Source organism: Eutrigla gurnardus (genome assembly GCF_963514095.1).
Source record: "Eutrigla gurnardus genome assembly, chromosome: 19".
NCBI classification, from domain to species: Eukaryota; Metazoa; Chordata; class Actinopteri; order Perciformes; family Triglidae; genus Eutrigla; species Eutrigla gurnardus.
The window spans coordinates 21,190,222-21,211,377 of record NC_139930.1 but is presented as its reverse complement, the minus strand read 5'-3'; the positions used below and the strand labels follow the sequence as shown (position 1 = coordinate 21,211,377).

The following is a 21,156-nucleotide window of genomic DNA, read 5'->3' as shown; positions in this document are numbered from 1 at the left end:
TATAAAAACTCTGCATGTTGTTGTTTTTCAAAGGCTTTTTTTTTTTTTTTTTTATCTCCCGGGCAATCCACAGTTTCCAGGCGAGTACATGTCAGTGTGTGGATTTGACAAGTGTAGCTTTTTCCATTCAGTTCCGACGGTAGCCGCCCTCAGGAAAGCCACCTCTGTTTATATTCTAGAGACAACCCGCCTTCCCTTTCTAACAAGGAGTGTGCTGTTTGATCACAACAACGCGCTACTTGTGAGGCTAGCACTTTCTCTCACACTCACACACACACACACAACACACACACACACACACTTTGCCTGACCTTCGGAGAGGTTAATCAGGCAAAATTGAAGATAAGAAACAGCTGCGTATTCAAAACACTCTTGTAACCGTCAGTCCGACACACACACGCACACACACACACAGACACACACACACACACACACACACACACACACACACACACACACACACACACACACACACACACACACACACACACACACACACACACACACACACACACACACACACACACACACACACACACAGACACACACAGACACACATGCAAATTACTCACCGGCAAATGGCTGAGAGGAACATCAACATTTCCCAGGAAATCATCTCTGGTCTAGGAGAGAGGGGGAAAAAATGAAAAGGTCACCTTCGGCAGCTTCGTTTTAAACGGAACAGCTTTTTGAGTGTCTGGAGAATCACACACATTTCCAGCGGGGGAAAGAGAGGGAGAGAAAAAACAAAACACAATGTCAAGGTGATTTACCAAACGCACCAGAAGGTCCTGCAGCATTTTGTTGTTTTTTTCCCCCCAGAGTGAAAGGGACAAAAGATTTGAATTTCATGGACAGCCCCATCCAGAAATAATCTCAAGCCTTTTTTATTTCATGAACACCTGCAGTGATCTATCATACAATTGTTCTAACTATAATTATAATGAGAGCAAATCTCTAGTTTGTTGTGGCCTATTAGGCAACAACATCTACAAATCGTATTTCCACAAGTGTCCATTGTAGGAGGCTCGGTGTCAGGTTTTGTTTACGGACAGGCCTTTGGTTTCGTTTCATAGGAGAAGAACCTGTGAACCCAGCAAGGAAAAACAACACCCACTGCCACCAGATTGAAGCCAAGTCAGCCAGACAGAGGGGGAGAAAGGGATAGGAGGTGACAACAGGGGGGGAGGACCAGGGAAGGTATACGTTTCAGATTTAAGAAGCCCGCAGATTTATCCATCCTTTGTCCTAAATTAACGTGGACGGAGAGGAAAAAAAAGGGGGGTTGGATGGACGGTGATTGCGCTGCGCTGCAGCAGCCCCCAGTGGGAGCAGTGATTACCTGTGTGAGATGGAAAATGCCATTCTTGGAAGTAGCCTGTGTGTGGGACGAAACTGATTTAGACAACAGGCATCGAGCCAACAATGATGTTTGTTTGTAGATACTGGCTTTGACAGGAAAGAGGCCGCGTTGTAACAATGACCGACACTTTATCACCTTACGGGAAAACCCTGTTGGTCTGTGGGAGACTCAAGGGGAACCTGGTTATCTGCAGCGCTGACACACGGTTTCTTTTTAAGTTTGGTCATTCATTCTTTTTACTCGAATATACGACGGAAGACAAAACGTTGCATTCATAAAACATTTGTTATGTGAATAACCCTGTAAATCAACTTGATTTGACAATGAAAATGAAAGATTTATGATCCTTTTATAACTTTCAGCAAAGAAGAGCTATGAGAAAAAAAGTTCATAGCGCTTCGAAAAAATCTCAAGTGTAGTTTTGGGATATAAAGAACAAAACATAAGCTGGGTTTAAGGTATACAGCAATCACACTGATTTACTCTGATCATCAGGAGGAAAAAGGAAAAGCAGTGTTGGGAAGTGAGTGTGCCGGACTCCCAACACACTTAACAGAGCTGGAATTCAATGGTGAAAGGTTACAAATTAGTCTCATAAAAACACTGAGGTATTAATGCACAGGCACGTAAACAGACATGTGTGAATGCATGTGTACACACTCACTCACTCACTCACTCACTCACTCACTCACTCACTCACTCACTCACTCACTCACTCACTCACTCACTCACTCACTCACTCACTCACTCACTCACTCACTCACTCACTCACTCACTCACTCACTCACACACTCACACACACACACACACACACACACACACACACACACACACACACACACACACACACACACACACACACACACACACACACACACACACACACACACACACACACACACACACACACACACACACACACACACACACACACACACACACACACACACACACACACACACACACACACACACACACACACACACACACACACACACACACACACACACACACACACACACACACACACACACACACACACACACACACACACACACACACACACACACACACACACACACACACACACACACACACACACACACACACACACACACAGTTTAAACAACTTCTTCTTGGAAAAGCCAAAGCCACTACTGTTTAAGTTACACCAGTATCTGCTTTCAATTCCCAGACCAACTTCACAATTAATTTACTTCTTGAATGACTCCCAAGTATTTCAAAACAAGTCATGAGCTTCATCTAAACTGGGAGAGAGCAACAAAACGCAACCTGGACTACGCAGGCCAGTCTTGATGGCATCATATTACGCTCTTGTAGGACTCGCAACCTATAATGTGAATTTCTGTAAAGTGATTTCTTAATAAAGTTGAGAATCACAATTAATACTGCAGGTTTTTTCCCCTCTCTCACACATTTAATGCTCACCTGGAAATCTCACTATCAACCTGTGAGATAGCCGGTGGCAACAGCAGTATCCCATGGGACACATGGCTGTTTTTTCTTCTTGTCCTTAACAATAACAAGCATTTTAAGCTGTGGGTATGTGTATGCAGAGGGATATAATTGCAGAGTCATCAAAGGGTCACAGTTGAGCCTGCAGCTGCCTCCCAGGGCCAGGTTACACTCGGAGAGGAGGGGGGGTGCTACTAACGACTAACAGAAGGAGGGACGGAGGGTGGAACAGCAGGATGAAGGTGTGTAACTCAAACAACGTCAGGAAATAAAAAGCTCATCCACCGCATCTCACATACTTTTGTGTGAAGATAGGTTTGGATGATTTATATATCCATCTCTGAGATTTCTGCAGCCAACGCCAGTACAATGAGATATGAGATAAAGCAGTAGGTCAAAAGAAATTAATAAATTACAGAGCCGGGGGAGGGGAGTAATATTCTGAGGAAAAAACTCCCAAGTTGACAAAAACTTGGATATTAGATGAATTGGGAAATTTATGTGGGAAAATCTGTGTGTTTTCTTGGGCCAAATTCACTGCAATGTCTCTTCAAAGTTGCTGCTGCTTATAATAATATGGTGATTTCCTTACTGCTAAATGTAAATTGATACATTGATACATTGATATTGTCACCAGATTGTGTGAGTCACTTCGAAATCCATCTCTTCAAGTGATACGTTTGTGTCTAATCAATCAAATCCTGTGAGGAGCTACTGATGTGGTTTAGGTGTGTGCAAGATCCATTCCATACAACGATGGTAGTAACATTGATGCTGCAACAGTGTCGGATATATCAGTAGAAGAAAAAATGTCTTAATTGAAAAAACGAAACTTTGTCCTTTCTCGAGGGAAAAAAATATGTTTTCAATGAAAAAAAATGGCTTCATCAAGAATTTGATTGACAGATGATTCATCCAATCGCCTGCCATAACAGTTTCCAATGACACTCAAGTGGTAAATCATTTGTTTTTATACTACAAGAGGTAAGTGAGAGAAAAATACTTTTTGTAATTTGGGTGAACTGATCCTTTAAGGCAGTAGCAAAGTGAATAAAGTGATAAGAATGGTAACTGTAGCTGCCATGAAGATACATAAACATATATAAAAGAGATGGTGACAGGCTGAGAGTTTATAATATACAGAACCCTCCAACGGGTCCAGTCTGGCACTGAGGTGTGAAAAGGTTGTCTCACCTACTCAACAGTCTCCGTGCTGACACGACTGAATTACAATACCATGCATTGTATCAGAGCTCAGAGTTGACAGAGAAAAGCCCTTCACAACAATAGCAATTTGAACCTCTCTCGCATGCTACCGGACCAAAATAAAAAAGAGAACCCCCACACCGACCACCCCGCCCCCCCATCCATCCACAATCCTGTAAATATAGCAAACCAATTGGCCTGCAGGAACTCTTTGTGAATGGAAACTGGGGGGCGTCGGGCAGAGCTGTAACGCGAGCATGGCACTGTGGCATTAATGTCTCCGGCTAGTCTGGCTGGAACACACACACGCAAACACACACATGCACACACACGCAAACACACACACACATGCACACACATGCACACACATGCACACACACACAGGGCTTTAAAAAGGGCCACCCCAACTCAAGTTGGGGAAGACCTGTCATTAAGGTCCAAATGAGGATTTACTTGTTCTCTCAAAAAACGGGATTCCCTGAGGCAAGACAACACCTGTGTCTTCTACAAACAAAGCACAAGAAAAAGTGAGAGGTGATGCGTGTAAAAATGCATTCATGTATGGCTGGAAAAAATATGGCAAAAGAAGAAAAAAAAAATACAAATGTATTCAGGGTAAGAGTAACTGGTTTATCATAAGGGGGTGAAAACGGAGATCACTGAAGAAAACTGCTACTAAATTAATCTCATCTCCTGAATGTGTCGACAAAGAAATATGTTTACATTCAGAAATGTTGAATGCAAAAAATTTGAAATTAATCTTTAGGAAACCAATCATAAAGTCACACATTACACAAAAACTGGGACAAGAGGCCGTTAATACACACTGCTTCATTTTTAAAAAGGGTCGTAAGCCAAAGCGGATACTGCTGCTGAGAAGTCCAAGTGCTGTCAGAATAAGATTGTGGATAAATAATTGGGTAATATGATAAAGTGATTATAAAAGGGAAATCTTTAGATGTGGGTTTCCAAAGCTTTGGAAGGGGAACACACAGTAACATCAAAAAGGCTCTCAGGAGACATAGACACGGATAGCTTGATGAACATCTTGATGGTTTGGCCCCATATTAACGTCTTCGTTCTTAAGCACTCGTGGAGCAGCTGCGAGGATACGGATCCATACCGGTCTCGAGCCAAAGAAGACACGCCGCCTGCCCCGCTCTCAAAATCAACAACCGCACTAGAAACGGACTAAAGATAGAAACGGACAACTCTCAGAGAGCACTGGCTGCAGTTAAGGGTATTACCAAACTTAAGTGTCACATTTCTATGAAACAGAAGGCAACAAGTGCAACAGGGGGGGGGGGAGAGAAATTATCCATTCATCCACAGGCCTGTTCCTGTTTTCCTTTTTCATGACCAAATTGGCCAATGTGTGTAAAACTTCAAATAGCTGTGGTTACGAAGTGAAAGAAAAGCCAGTGTGTGTGTGTGTTTCAGCTTAGAGCCGAGGCTGTGCTTTTTCACTTCCCAGAATGTCACCACCCTCTTCCTGCGCCATACGGATCTCTCCTCAACTGGGCTGGATTCAGCCAGTGACACATTAGACACGAAATGCTTAAGACGTCCCACAACGTTTGCATAATTTAGGTAGCATGAATTTCACCCCCGATTCACATTTGTTATACCCAAGGCGGTACTAAATGTTCCTCTTCTTCTGGCTGCCCTACATGCAAGCTATCATGTGTTCAAACCACATGTCCTATGGGCGAGACGGCCCATTCGCGATTTGTTGTGAATTCTTAAATTCATTCCTTTATCATAAAAACTACAAATCTCATTAAAGTATTTACAAAATATTGTTCATTTTGACAGTACTACTGAAGTTTTCCATTCATCTTTACCTTGGGATTATTCGTCAAATCATTGCCAAGGCTCACATCCTGATCTCCACCTCCGCCTGGGGTAAAATATATCTTGAAATGAGGCTGCCTTCTGGAAGAACCCCCACGGATTTTGAAAGTACAACCATTCGATCTGTTTCTTGCTTCCATTATCTCCACGTCTGTTTGGTTCTCCTCAACAGCTTGGCTATCTGCGCAAGTTTCCTGGTGTTGATTTTCCAGCAAGAGCCTTGGATGAGACGAGCGTCTCTCCAGTCGGATCCGGGGGTAACGCACCGTGCGGCTACCTCTGGAGCTGGCAAAGCCGACATCTGTGCATTCTTCCTGGGATGCAGTCTGTTGCCTGCCCTGGCTCTGATCCTGGTTCTGATTTTGCTGGAGCTGAAACACTACTCTCTGCGTTCCACCGTTAACAACAGCGCATTGGTCCGAACTCTGCTGCTGGACAGACCAGCCAGGACCACCATAAGGGTGGATTCTGAAATGTTGGATGTCAGATCCATCAGGAGAGTTCCTTTGGATACAGATACCCCCAACACTAATACCAGGTTGGCCTCTGCTATGCATAGTATGGCCATTGCAGCCGATGCTAAAGACCCTACGTTTGGGCAGGTTCGGCTCCGTCGAAGTCGGTGAGTTTAAAGTTTCTGGGCTGTAGTACGGAGGAGGCGGGTGCCATGGAACGTCTTCCTGGATCTGTGGTTCGGTGTAGGCAGGCGCAGGTCCCGGAGGAGTGTAACAGGGTGGCGGGACATCATCAGCGTAACCACGGGAATCTCCGTTACTCGATCCGTTGGAACGCTGGAGGGAGATGTGCATGGAGGAGCTCTTGGTGGGCCGCGGCTCGGCGTAGGCGGCGAGCTGGGGTATGAACATGGAGGAGCTGCGTTTGAGCGAAGGCTCCGACCGCGAAGCTCTCTGAGGGGCAAGCTGCGCAGCTGGCTCCCAAGAGGCCGTCGACGCCGGAGGCGACTGCACGCGGAGCGCCGCGACCACGTCGTTGTCTCCCTGCTGCTCCTCGGAGTCTCCTTCCAGTATCTCCGGGGCCGTGTTACTGCGGCCCGAGCCAAAGTACAAACGCAGACGTTGAGCCATTTTCACCTCACGTCCCACAGCTCCCGTTGCCTCTGACTTTCTCTCTGACTGGTTGTTTGGTTTCTCTCCTCTGGCTCCAGTCTCTGTCTCTTAGTGTCGCCCACTTCTCTCCTTTGGCTGGCTGGATGACTGATCCCCTTTTTTTTTTTTTTTCTTCCACTCTCCCTAACCCCCACCCCTCCCACCCTCTCCGAGTCCCTTCCACAACTTTCCTTCCACAGTAAACCGTATGGAGGGAAAGAAGTCACGCCGCAAAAACTGAACAGCCACTGCAAAAGAGCTGACAACTTTACGCTGCGCACTCTCAGGAATGGCAGAGTGGAGGCTAAAGTGGGGAAGGGTGAGGTGGCGGTGGGGTCGGGGGTGTGGGGGTGGGAGGTAAAGAAGGATCCCTGTATGCCAGACTCTTAGCACTACCAAGCAATAGCGACAGACAGCAGAAATAGCCTGAGCCGAGTGACGGCCAGCATTCCTGACATGATTGGATAAGAGCGACCGGCGCTCCTGGTTTCCGAGGTGACAGTGGGTTGCTTGTAAGTCATGTGACCACAAATGGCCCCAGCACCTCCTGTTACAACCCCATGCTGCCCTGAAGTGCCAACTGCCCCCCACCCCAAAAAAACACACACACCATGCACCACTGCTCATCCCTCCCTTTTACAAAAAAAATGGTAAGTTCCGTGGTCCAGCTCCCCATTGAGCGACGAGTAGACTTATGCTGCTAATGTCAAGAGATTTATTCAGGATTTGCCTATTTTTCATATCCTGGATGTACAAAGGGATGGGAGGGGGGGTTATGTTTTATATAATGGGTTATTTAGGTTGTCAACAAAGAAACATGAACTACCTGAAGCATAAACCTGGGTAGTGATTTTGATTATAATCATTTTCTGAAGGTTTAGATTGACCCGAAGGATAACAGATGTTAGAAAATTTGAGGGTAACAGGAAGGTTAAGGGCATAACATCACCCTGCTGTTACTGATCTGCCCACATTCACATCCTCTTTTCCAACAGCTACGCATGAATATTTCCCACTTAAAAATGCTAGATTCAACAACAAAACTGGAGGACATATTGAGCCCGTTTTTTTCTTGTAGCTTGGAAACAGGAAAAGAAGTGTAAGGAAGTTGCTGCTAAAAATGGTCCAGTAAAAAAAGGCAGCAGCCGAACGAAGAGCAGAATATCTGACAGATTGCTGCTTTGATAAGGCACAACAGCAACAATTCTCCCTGGAGAAAGAGATCCGAGTCTTCTTCAGACAGAATAAACTAAGATGTCTCCCATATACAGCCAAACACTTAACTGTCTGGTGGTTTTATAGGCCACTTTGCTTGCGTCCAAAAACCGCCCAAGACACGACTCAGCTGGGATCCAAGTCTGCGACACCAAATTCAGGCACACAAATTATGATGCTTGAGTACTCGTAATGTAGTGTTTGGCAACGGTGCAAGACAGAAACGGAGACTGAGGAACACAGCATAGTGTACATCCATGAGAGGGTTCTTTATACTGCAGTGATTCCCCGATGGATAAGCATGTGAAAACGTGGGGCTACTTTGCCCTGAGACCAGAGATTTTGGGGGGCCCGTACACAGAACGAGCTAAGCCCTTATGATAATTTAGCCTTTCAGAACTGCATCATTCAAAAAGCCTGTTCCCTCTTCGATGACAGCTTCAACCTATGGTTTAGTCCTCATTGAGTCACCTGATCCGTCTCAAAAAGCAAAGCTGCAGCGAGCTGACAGCCAAGACACCGATGGTGCAATATGGTGGGAAAGGCAAAAAAATTCTCCATTGTGGACGAGAGGGCATCGAGGAGACAAGCAATATTGACTTCAGGAGGAGAGCAACAGCCAAAAAGAAAAAGACTGTCGAGCGAGAAGAAATCGTGGCTTGGCAGCCGGTTACACTTTGCGATGACACACTGCCTCCAGTGTTAGTCAATAAATGTGTGTGAAATGTTATGGAGAATGTTCTGTATAAAAGAAGCAAAATGCCAATGTGTGGTCCAATGGCAGAGAGCCCAGCTTACCAAAATGCCTGCCTCGAACAAAGCGCTACGCTGTAGCGTTTGGCCTATTCAACCCATCTTTACATTCTATATTCACCATCAGGCATGTAGTTTCTCCAGCAGTAGCTCGAGATATATTTAGTGTATCTCCAGCATTCGTACTTTCATAAGTATCAGCATCGTACTCGTGCTTTAAGCTTAAGGTTTCATCACTTTGGACAAATAAACCATAAATTAATGGTTGCAAGGGAACAAGCAGCCCCCTCCAAAGAGAAATCCTGGCCAGTGGTGGAGGAGCTGGACAGAAAAGCACCTCCTCAGACATATAAGGAGAGGACCAGGCTTGAGGCTACCCGGTCTTGTGTCGTCCTCTCCCATACAGCGGCAGAGCTCCACTGTGTACCAGGGAGGGGAGGGGGAATAATTCAAGCTGCCCTTTTTCTCAACGGCTGTTCCCTCTCGAACATGCAAACGAAATCCACTAATGCATGCACAGATTTTTATCAGTAACGTGCACATTAAACTGATTAAATGAGATTTAATCTCACCGTGTACCTTCAATTCATTAAGTTATCAGGGAAAACTGCAGGATGTGGCTCAAATCACAAGCTTGAATCTTTTTTCGACCTCCCACGTCGGGACTCGGCGTTCAAAAGCCCCGAACCTGCGAGGCTCGGACAGAATGTGCCTCATCCGGCCAACAACATCACTACTATGTTGGGCCGCATCCGCTGTTTGTTTTATCTATCTCAAGACACGCACCCCAGAGTTACGCCTCATAAAAAACAAAATATTACAGTTCTAAACCCCTTAGAGGGAAGCCTTTCGCTTCTTCCACGGAATAATGTCTTCATTATATAAACAACCACTTCACTTTCTCCCGTTCAGAGGGTTCACCAAGGTGAAGACTATACAGCGGGAATGAGCGAATTGATTATCAACAATCACTTGTGCCGTTTTTTTTAATTGCTGCAACCCTTGACATTGTGCAGACATTTAATCTAGTTCTCATGGCAACGGAGGGGTCTGCAACGGGCTTAAACATCACGAGTCAATGAAACTAGTGTTCAACTGTGATGGAAATCTGAGAAATTCGACATGAGAGAAATGTAGGAGTTGTTAGTGAACTATCAAATCCAGCAATGTTCTCAGAGATCACACGAAGACAACTGTGAAGACTTTTGCAGATAAAGTCAATGCAATCCAGGCTGTTAATGATCCCTGTGGTGAAATGACAGCAACGCTAATTTAGGAAAATGGTGTCGAAAACGATACAACCGCATCATCACAATTTATTTGGTGGCAAACTGATGTCTTAATGGCATAACTGAGAGTGAACCATAAAACAAAGTGCTCATGGAAAGCTCATTATCACCAAAGGAAATGGAACGTTATCCAATGTTATCATCAGCAACAACAAAAAAGACACAATGTCTAAATAGTTGTTGAAGTGCCGACAAGCTGTGTGGAGTAAATTAAAAGGAGGCATGAGGATCGCTACCTAAATGGATTACTGGTGACCAGCTGTCAAACCATGACTGAAAAATACATTTTAAACAATAATGTGCGATATATGCAAGAGAGTGAAGGGTGAGAGGTTACGACGTGTGAATCTTACCAATCTGTTTTCATCAAACACCTCAAAGAGTAGCCTGTGATTCTGCGGACAAACCTGTGTTAGCAACAAAATAACAGCAGAGGTTAGATAGCGGTCATCCAGTTGTTATGTGGCACACAAGGCAAATGTAGACACACATGCATAGCAACAAACGGAGCCGGCTTGCTTCTGCATCACAATAATTCACGGCCACTGCAGTTGAAAGTAGTCAACCTGCAAATAATCATAACGTAATGCTGAGCCATGATTCTTAAATAAATAACCAGTGAGAAGTAATCGTGCGTGTGTGCGTCTAATGTTCGATTATGGTCCGTTTAATCATGGTGGTGGAGGAGGAACTCGGCTCTCAATTAATGTGCAACAAAAGACACGCCCACTCTAGACTAAACAATAATAAAGCACACAAAACAGTTGGAAATGTGAACTCACTCTGAAGTAGAATTCCTCGTTCCATTTGGGATTGAGGGTCTGAAACGGAAAGTACAGACGTGGGTTAGGCTGATAATGAATTAACAGTAAACACCGTAATCAGTTTACACAGAAAATCAGAACAGATGTATGAAATATATCCAACTTAGAGGAAGAGAAGAGCCCAACTGAGAAATTTAAGGCTCAATCTTGTGCGTCAATGATCCTTTTATGATGTTAAGGGGAGGTTCGTAGCGAACGCCGTGTCCCGGTGATTGGCGTTATCGTCCCTAGATTAACAGCCATGAGGATTTTCATCCACTTTCTTGGATGATCAGCTTTACATGCAGACACAACACAGGCTCTCCTCGTCCTGCTTCACACATTTGACGTTTTATTGGACTGAGAACTATGTGACAAATCTCATCAAAATTCCTCCGGTGATTGAAATGACACCAGAATGTCGACGAAGCCCTAATTTCGCAAGTCACTCTGATTAATAAACGCTTTACAATATTTTACGCCGGCGATAAAAATGACATCTCTGCTAAAACAACAGCTGAGATGGCAGAAAATCCTAAATGAACCCACTGCCCTTTGACAAAAAACAAAAAAAATCTGTCAAATTCTTCTTGGTGAAATAATTAATATTTGGCAGAAGCTCAGGGCAGCTTCTAATTACCGACGTCTGTCATCCTTTTTCATGCCATCTTGCCACAAGCCACACTCTTCATCGACGACAAAGACGCCGTCAAAGGTGTCCCACTTAAAGACACATAGAGCTCATGGAAGAGCCGAGCGGCGATGCTTCATTTTCTGCTCCACATAGCAGTGCATTGTCAGCTATTTATATCCAGTACGACAAGCGTGGCCACTGGCAGCATATGTGTGCCTGCATGGAGGCCCGGGCTGGCCGACTCCAGCAGAGGGTTGGACGGCAGCTACATGTAGCCGACCTGTACGACCAATAAAAAGAGGAGGAATTTACAGAAGAAATCACTGGGGGATTCCCGCCTGTGTATTATATAACACGTGATGCAGAATAACATGTTACGCAGAAGTTAATTTTAAACCATATAGCCCAGAGCTTTCTGCACCGTGGGCAGCAAATATGGACATTTGGTTAAATAAAAAAATAATAATCACAGCCCACATGAACATTAAAGCTTTCTCTGAATGGAGTTTACACTAATAATAGGTAATAGCTCCCCCTGCTGTGAATATATTTCCTCCCCAAAATAGGCCACTGGGGGGGAAACAAGCTTGCCCAATGTCTCCCTCTACACTCTACTGAGCAAAAGGAAGCACTGCCTTCCGGTGGTTTCCATCTCTCAAGATGATACGATTGCCTATGATTTGAGGGAAGGGCGGTAGTCGTGTTTGTGACGGGATTAGGAGGGAGCTGTGACTTAAAAGGGGAATGAACAAAGTCACACGTGAGTGGCAGTGCTGTAAATGCGTGTTGCAGGTGTGTGGGAGGAGACTACCGCAAAAGGGAGAGGCCAACCTGATACGGTGCAAACACATCAGAGTTCATCAGGTCTGAAACCACGAGCCAAAAAAGGTCCGTTTGTAAGGAGTATGCTACATACGCATCAAAATCACTTCTTACCGTCGGACTTACCTTTTTAATGGTTTTTGTCTGAACTAAGGCGAGCTCTTTGTTTTCGTCGGCGACATAAAGGGAAAGTTTGACGTAAGGATCGCTGCAGAAACAAAACAACAACAAACAAAAAAATCAGTGGCCAAAAAATGATCTTGAGCATTTCACAGTTCTCACTTTGTAACAGCTCGAGCAAATTCACAGGTACAAATCTGAGTCACACAGTCCCACGAGCAGTTTACCAAATAACAGATATTTGCAGATGTAATTGCTGACCAGATACATCCTTTCAGTGAAAATCCCCCATTTGTTTCCACACCCGCAACCTGAGTCTTCCCTCTGTCAACAACAGGCCAGCAGATAATAAACTGCCTGCATTTGGGCGTCGTGGAGATTAGGCTATAATGTCTTATTGACAAAGCAAAAAGGGCCAAAAATAGAAACTGCAAAGCATTTTTTGAGGTGTGCTGGGCACAAATAGTAAGTAGAGTGTGTGAGCGTGCTATTTTAAAAACAGCCAACTGGTTTATTTGAAGGTGCTGACAGGGTAGAAAATCTCTAGTGAGTTGTAGACAGAGGGGCAGAGCTGCACTGTTCACCAGGCGGACCAATTACACGACTGATCTCGGTCCCTAAAGGCAACACGGGGGCACAGCATCGGGTTAGACACTTTCCGAAACCTCCAGAGCACATTCATTAAAACCTAAACCTGGAGAACAAAATCACTTTCACAAACACGATTACTATTTGTTCTGATTGCATTTTATTTTGTATTCTTGTTGTGTATGTAATAATAACATTTCTTGTGTATATCACATGAAGCAGGTAATATGTGGGGAGGTTTCGTTGTCACAACAAACAAAAATGGAGGCTTTTGCACAAGATTCTGCCTTTTATAACCACCTCATGGTAGCATAACAGAAAACACACTTCCCCTGACTTTGTGGTTATTTTTTATGATCTATATCTAATTACTTTTTTGATGCATAGATTTATCTTTTAAAGCCCATCACATAGTCAAACATAACATCAACAAATGTCTTGCTATGTGTGACCAAAAGTCCAAAAATCTTTACTTAATTGATTAATCGGTGACCCAAATCATTGCCGATTAATTTTCTCAACTAATCGATTAAGTGGCTTACCGATCATCCTTAAGTAGGGAGCCAAATACTTCCCGTAAAGCCTCCACTTCTCTGCCCTTTTCTTTGCTAATCTTCTGCGTCTCCTAGAATAACTTCTGTGTGCATATACATTGACAGGAGTCATCTCAGGACACACATCTACTGGTGTTTTTCCTCCAGCGTGGAGGAAAAACAGCAAGCAGCAGACCACATGTAGCACAGAGAACCCAGATGATCCCAAAAGCAATTACAATCAATGATTTCCGGGTGCTCTGGATGAGAAGTTGGCGCTCGGCCCCTTCATGCATTTCCTGTGTCATAAATGACATTTGATTGCAGTGGCTGGACTTAACACACACACAGAAATTTGATTTGAATGATATTTTCGAACCATCTATAAATGTGTTTTAAATCTGATTTGCCATAATGAGTTTCCAGGTTGTATTTTTTCCCCAGACTTGAGCAGCAATCTAATTCCAGTATAAAATATATCCAAAATTAGATTTGGCCTGCCAGTTGGAGCGCAGCCTCACATTGATTCTCAGGATGTTGCTGAGAGACAGCAAAAGGAAAAAGGGCAGAGTGGATGCAAAATATATACGGTATTTTTTTTCCCAAATGAGATTAAAATGTCTCCAAAGTAAAAACCGCTGGAGCTTGATTGTTAATTAACGTCTCCAGGAACCCCATAGCCTGAAATTGTGTGTTTGTATGCTACTGTGATGTGCTGTGGCTCAACTAAAACAATGGACCCACTGTGTCTCGACCGCAACGAGACTCCTTCGTGTCTCCTTCCCTCAATCAACAACGCTCCTGCTGAGGGATACAGGCTACTTCGGGTCAACACTGGGAGATGAAAGCAGACATGGGTTGCTGGATTCGAATGGTAGTTCGCTCCACTTTGTTATTGCATGCGAGATGCTCGGGTTTCTATCAACACCTCACCGGAACAACAACGAAAAACCTCGGGGTGTTTCATTTAGTCCGAGCGAAGGGAGGAAAAGGCAATAAATCAACGTATAACAGAATCCTGCAGCAGTCGGAACCAGTATGGAGCAAAAACAAGACAACAAAGAACAAGACTGCGCTGTTTGAGCGTCTTGTGAGGTGACAGACTGCTAAGTCAGCACTGTCTCCTGAGGTAGCGAGCCGCACAGCCAAGACCTCATTCAGAGCTTCTTCATCACAGTTCAGATTTCTCCTGAGCCCGGCTGAGCTGTCCTGCCGGCAGGGCATCGGGGTGGCACTCTGGCATGTGAGTGGCACTCACACAGCGCCACAACATGCCAGGCTCTTTCTACAGACAATGACGGCTCTCTCACAGCTCTGATTGAATGAATTACTGTAAACGAAGAGTGGGGGTAGTGTTCTCTACATGAGATCAACACTAGTCATATTGTAATTTCAGCCAATTGCATAAAAAACATGCAGATGTCTCATCTACGCTATTCCTGGACCTTCTCGTGCTGTTTACCAGCAGAAGTGACTGATGAAGACGCAGTTAAAGAATGATAACATGTGATTTTCAGCGGTATTTGCATTACATTCCATGTGCATGAAATATTATTTGTAATTTGTACAGATTTATTGAGGTATTTATGTGGACCTTTATAGGCCAAAGGGCTGCGTCTTGAACAGGAATCTAAGTTCAACCGACAATTTGCAGTGAGCATGTTGTCGGGAATGAATCAAAGCAACTTAGTTATACGTGGATCCCCAGATATGACACATTTTTAATAGCTTTCTTCCTGTACACCTGGCTTGATTAAAGCTCCAGTGTATGATTTTCTGAAAAATAACGTCAGCCTACGACCTCCTGAAAGGAAAACAAATCTGCTGCAGAAAGAACGACCGCTCATTCTGACGGAAGCAAGTGCATGAATGGGTTCATGCCATTTAATTCTGAAGTCATTAAACTTAAACAGGTATTATACTTAAAGTTACTCACTGACGCATTTGGCATGAACCAAGAGCACACAAATAAAGGGATATCTGATTTCACAGAGATTGATGGTCACTTTGTGCGCTATTAATTGATCAGGGCATTTGAGCAACGGCAAGTACAAACAGGTAGGTAGTTTAAATTCACTTGGGCATGAAAAAAAAAGATAAACAAACACAGACACATCTCCAAGGAGGACTGTCTTGCAACGTCGCCTAAAAGTTGTGACTTCAACACAGAATTGCATAAGGAGGGAGGTGTGGTCTGACAGCATAATAAAAAGGCTCCTCGATGAACACAATCTTTCAAAGACCCATAAATGTTTAAGTTTAAACACTGTGTCTTCCTATGTGTGGGAAAGCGTGTGGGTATGTATAATTATTATCTGGGAAAAACAGCAATAGAGGTTATGAGTAGTATGGGAGAGGCAGGTAGGTAATCATTGATTAACACTTTGACTTCAAGGTCTTAATAAAGAAACAAGTGTAGTCAAAGTGCATAACACTGGGTTACCTAAGGTTGAAAGGACATAAGGAGTCCCACTAAATCAAAAGGGCAGGATGATATATGTAATGACATATCTACAGCACCTGCACTTGGTCTTATCTTTGAATTTTCTCCTATAGATGTTTTTAATGTTACAAAACAGTTGAAATAGGTGATGTTTAGAGAGTCAAACGCCAACATATTAAAATATAATCCTTGGCCAAAAGAGATGACATGTCAGAGGTGGAGGCAGTGCTACACATCAATCCAGCAATATTGGTATTAAAGTAATTACTATTAAGCCTCTGATAAAACAGCTTCTTCTGGTGTGTCTAAAAAAAACAACAACAACAACTCCTATGATGCTCACCTGGCTCCGATGATATCTTTCTTTGCCAGATCCATTCCGGCAATGACCTTAACCCGCAATACTCTCGTTTCATTCTGCAGAAGAAAGAAAGATGATGGACCGGAAATATGAATTCAAACTCACACATAACCTCAAGCCACTTCAAACATATCAACCTGCGTTTTTAAGTCAACAGTTTGTATCTGAAAGGTGTTTAGTCCCGAGTGAGTCAACATTCAGAGCCTGGCAGATGACATGGCATAAGCTGTATTGAAGAATTGCAGAGAAAAGGCAACGTTATGTTAATAAATGTGTGAGGAAACTCGAGTTAAACCACCTCGCACAATGCTTGGATCACACATATTTTTTTCCTCTGCTTGACTGCAACTTGACATGGGGTCTAAGATGAAATCACTGACACGTTGAGTCTCGGTGGACATTTTCGAATCCAGTTAAGGATATTTACATGAAGGCTTCCAACAAATCCTGTCGCAATGTTTTATATGTGCTAGAGAATGGAGCAAAGGAGGGAGCGGGGAGGGGAGCCCAGACCAATCCAGCTGTTCCCTGAGGCCATGGCCTTGTTCAGAGGGTGTAGCATTTCTGAATGTGTTGCCTCATAGGAAGTGCAGTCTCATGGAATGTAGAGCCACAATTGTCTTAAAACCATGACTTGTGGCGGTTACATGATGCACATTAACGGCTGCAATATGGTGAACGTTAACCACCAAACTAGCCTGCTCTTTCTGAAGTGCCCTGTGTTGCAGTGTGTGGATGGTTTTTGTTTTGTTTTTTGTAGTAATGACTGACAGACTGGGCACCACACGGCTATGAAAGTGAAAAAGAGTTATCATCGAGGAAGCAGCACAAGCACTGGCTGGGTTAGATTTCTCATATAGTCAGTGAAATTAAGTTTATTGTTACCTATTCTGGTCTTGATTTAAAGTTAAATGTCAGAAACGTAATGGATTTTTGGAATACCTAGATATCGGACAGTTTTAATGTTCAGTGTCCACTAAATCCTGATTTTAAAGTGACATTTTAGCCTACTGATGACACGCCGTTCCTCCCCAAACAACAATGAATAATCATAAGGATGAAGAAAAGGTCTTGCTGTTTCATAATGCATTAATAATGTCTGACAGGTAAGTTGGCTGATATGACAGCAGCTCGATCAGCATATGATTTTTAATTGTCACCTCAGCAGTGTCCTCATTTGACTCTTGACTATAATGCAAAAATTAAAAAAACGTTTGCATCCTGCCATTACTTGGACACACACAAGTCAAATGTGTTGACAGAGCTGTCAGCTCACCATCACATAGCTTTCATTATTGTTGACAACAACAACAAAGTAGCTTGACTCGACAAACAGCTGTCTCTGTCTCTGCACGTCTGCTGGTAGGTTTTGTTTTCCTGAGAAATAGCACTTTTGGAGCTACAAGTCGTTAAATTCAAATGGGAAGAGATGGCGAGGCTGTTGAGCTCGCTCGCTTGAAACGAACGGTTTCCGTGGAAACAAAAAAAGTGTGTCTCCGATTCTAAGGAGTGCTGTTAAGGTGAGTGAAGTAGTGGACGTGCATACGGGCAGGAAACCTGCTCGGACGTTACTATGGAATGTTACTGTGGGTGAGGGCTCGTTAGCTTGACTCTTGGCTAGCGACTGGTGTTAGCTATTTACGGCTGAACCACCACCACCACCCCCTCCTCCGGTGAGAGTCGTGATATGAAAAAAAAAGCTTTGTTGAAATTAAAGCTTACCTCATCTTCTGATATTCCATATATGGGCTCGTAATTCGCAGCCATATAGCTCTGCGGTCCACGCTATGCACAGGAAAACAAGCCGCTCGGCAAAGCTAGCTAGCTAGCCTTAAACAATAAAGTCCCACTTTGCTCTCCCTCTGCCTCTCTCTCTTGCCCGTGCGGTGGTTAAAATCCACGGTGAGACCAAGTCCTCGGCTCGGCGCGGGGAATGTGGTTCGCGGTCGGTTATGGTAATCCGTAGAAGCGTGGTCCCTCCAGTACACGACCTGGAAATTACACACACACAGAAAGAAATACACTGTGTCCAAAAAAATGTTTCAACTGAGACAGATCGCTTTTGTCAACTCCGAGCTTATCCCCCCCCCCGAAACGTTTTGACACTTGACTTCCTCCTACAGCTCAGCCAATCGTGTGCCGATTACGCGTGATTGCTGTCAAGCTTAACCAATCAGATGCGACGGGAATTCCCCAAAGCTCCTCAACGGCCAATAAAGTAGGGGGAGGGCGTGGCGCCCCTATAGGTATGTGGGTAATGTGTGTGTTTTTAGCCCCTTTTTTTAAGGATGCGTGAGGGTGTGTCTCGTAAAAAAAACTACATTTAACATTGTCAAGATTTTTTTTAAATGTATTTTTAATAAATAATATCCCCTTTTTCCAGCTCACTACTATACTAGCTCCGGGCAGCCCTGAGCGCGTTCATGTCAGAGGCGGGGCTTGTGAAAAAGCACAGCCAATCACAGGAGACATGGGCAGAGAGCCCAAGAAGAAACTATTGCTCTGCATCACGAATTTAGGTCAATGAAGTGGCAAAAGTCAGAGGAGGCACTGTGGCAAATTAATTCTCTCTTTCTCAAACTCAGAATTCCTTATTTTATGTGAAAACAAGGGAGCGTAAATAATGATATAAATTACCAAAAAAAATAAGCCTATATTGTGAGGTTATGGCTACTGTGCAGCATGTGAATATACATTATATATTTAAGTAATATAGAACATTACAGTGAGTTGTTCTTGTTTCCAGTGCCGTGGCCAAGAATTTGCTTTTCATATATAATGTAGGCCTGTTTTTATTGATTGATTGATTTTGGGGGTTTGATTACCACACGCTCCGATATGTGTATTCATTATTAATGTATTTCATATCATATGACATGGTAAAATTACATGTGTTTTTCCTGTAAGAGTTAATATACAATATTTAGCCTAAATATTTATTCCAGACAATAAGCTAACTAAAAACTGTAAATAATGTAATAAACTGGTAACTATAACCTGTAGTGACTGGTTGTTGTTGTGTTGTTTAAATGCTTGGTCTCTTCTTTGTTAAGATGCAATAATTCATTCACAGCTTTCTAACATATCTAGGGACAAGTGACTGTAATGTTTGTTTCTTAAATGTCTGTCATCATGAGCAACACTGTTGGTGGTCCTATGCTGCCGCCTAGATGTATATTACAAGACCACATAAACACAGATTGCTTTGTCAAACCAAAGCGCCACTAGATGGCCGTGATGGCTCCATCCTCTGGAGCTTGATACTGTCCAGACAGTTAGTGAACAGTTTTATTGTGGAAGAATAATTAATATCTGGCTGCAGCTCGTGCCTCAGTCCTCTTCTTTTTTTTTGCACCAGCATCAAGCACAAAATACTTTTGACCATTAAAGATCTGGAAATTTCCCCCACCACTATACACAAGTATACTGAATATCTTAACATATTATTACTGTTTGTTTTTAACTGTCTTTTTTACTTTAAAAATGTACATTTTAATATTAAAATGTACATTTTCTTGAAGTACATTTTACCACATGTATGTCCGTGTACCTCTTTTCAAGAAAGGCTAATTTAGCTAAGCCTTGGAAGGCAATATCCAATCAGAAGCCAGAGGGGGCGGGTTTTAGGCGCGCCCAGCGAATCAGGTTCATCTCTCACACAGCCAATCATAATGTGTGATGTCATACATGACGTCCCCCCCAACCCCCTCTCTCCGAACTAGCTTATTTGGTGGTACCCCGGCTTTGTCGCTGTTTTGTTGTTTTTTCCCCCAGAAATGGCGGAGGCTATGGAAGTTCAACTTTCGAACAATGGTAAGGCAATATATTGTTATTTGAGTCATAAAGAGTTTGTCTTAGCATGTGTTATTATATACACGAAGAGTTAACCCTTACTCGCCTGTTAGCCTCGGTGGCTTGTTATTGTCCGGCCTCTGTAGTCATGGCTGACCGGCAAAAACTTTCTAACGTGTCCCCTCACTTTGGGGACTCAATACAAACACAAAGTAGTTGTATGTGTGCTGTTTTCATCTTGTATAGCTTAGCTAACATTAACATGTTTGAACATGTTTTCCGTAGTTATTTCTTTGCACAACATTATGGAGAGTAATATCAACATCCGGTATCGAGGAGATCTTGAATATCCCCTGACTTTGCAACCCTAAACCACACACTGAACTGTTAATTTCTTACCTGATCAATCTAATCCATCAACAGCTGTGAAACTTGTAATGTTGAGTTTTGTAAAGCCCTGTTTTTGTACATGGGAGGGATTCAGACCTACCTGTTGTGTGTGTGTGTGTCTATAGTGTTTACTCTCCTATTTTCTAACAACTTTGATACTTTTGTGTGTTTGTGTTCAGCCATCACAGACCGGACTGCACATCCCCCCGACCCACCACCCTGCTCAGGTCACACACGCTGGACGCACTCGGCACAACACGATCACGGTTATTTCAAGACGACCGGCAGAAATGTGCAGGATGAGATTTGGTTGTTGTTGCTTCAAAACGACTCCATCGCTTTACGCTTCACTGGCGTGACCCTCAAAGTGTTTGACGTCCTCGTGTCAACGCTGGAAGGACACGCTTG

At 43.6% G+C, this 21,156-nt stretch overlaps 1 protein-coding gene across 5 annotated transcripts in view; it reads right to left on the bottom strand.

Annotated features, from left to right (window-relative positions):
* Window positions 1-18,601, bottom strand: part of nedd4l (NEDD4 like E3 ubiquitin protein ligase) — a 39,874-nt gene extending 21,273 nt beyond the window's left edge. For 2 of the 5 annotated variants that reach the window (XM_084034987.1, XM_084034989.1), the window contains exons 1-2: window positions 5,890-7,126; window positions 573-623 (exon numbers count right to left, since the gene is read on the bottom strand). In XM_084034987.1, the coding sequence (XP_083891113.1) occupies window positions 573-623; window positions 5,890-6,984 (1,146 nt within the window). In that variant the 5' untranslated portion in view covers window positions 6,985-7,126. Of the gene's footprint in view, window positions 1-572; window positions 624-1,342; window positions 1,379-5,889; window positions 7,128-10,615; window positions 10,670-11,044; window positions 11,084-12,647; window positions 12,730-16,548; window positions 16,623-18,288 lie in introns of those variants that run through there. The other 3 variants (XM_084034990.1, XM_084034991.1, XM_084034988.1) reach the window with 3 other exon arrangements.
* Between the last annotated feature and the right edge of the window lie 2,555 nt (window positions 18,602-21,156).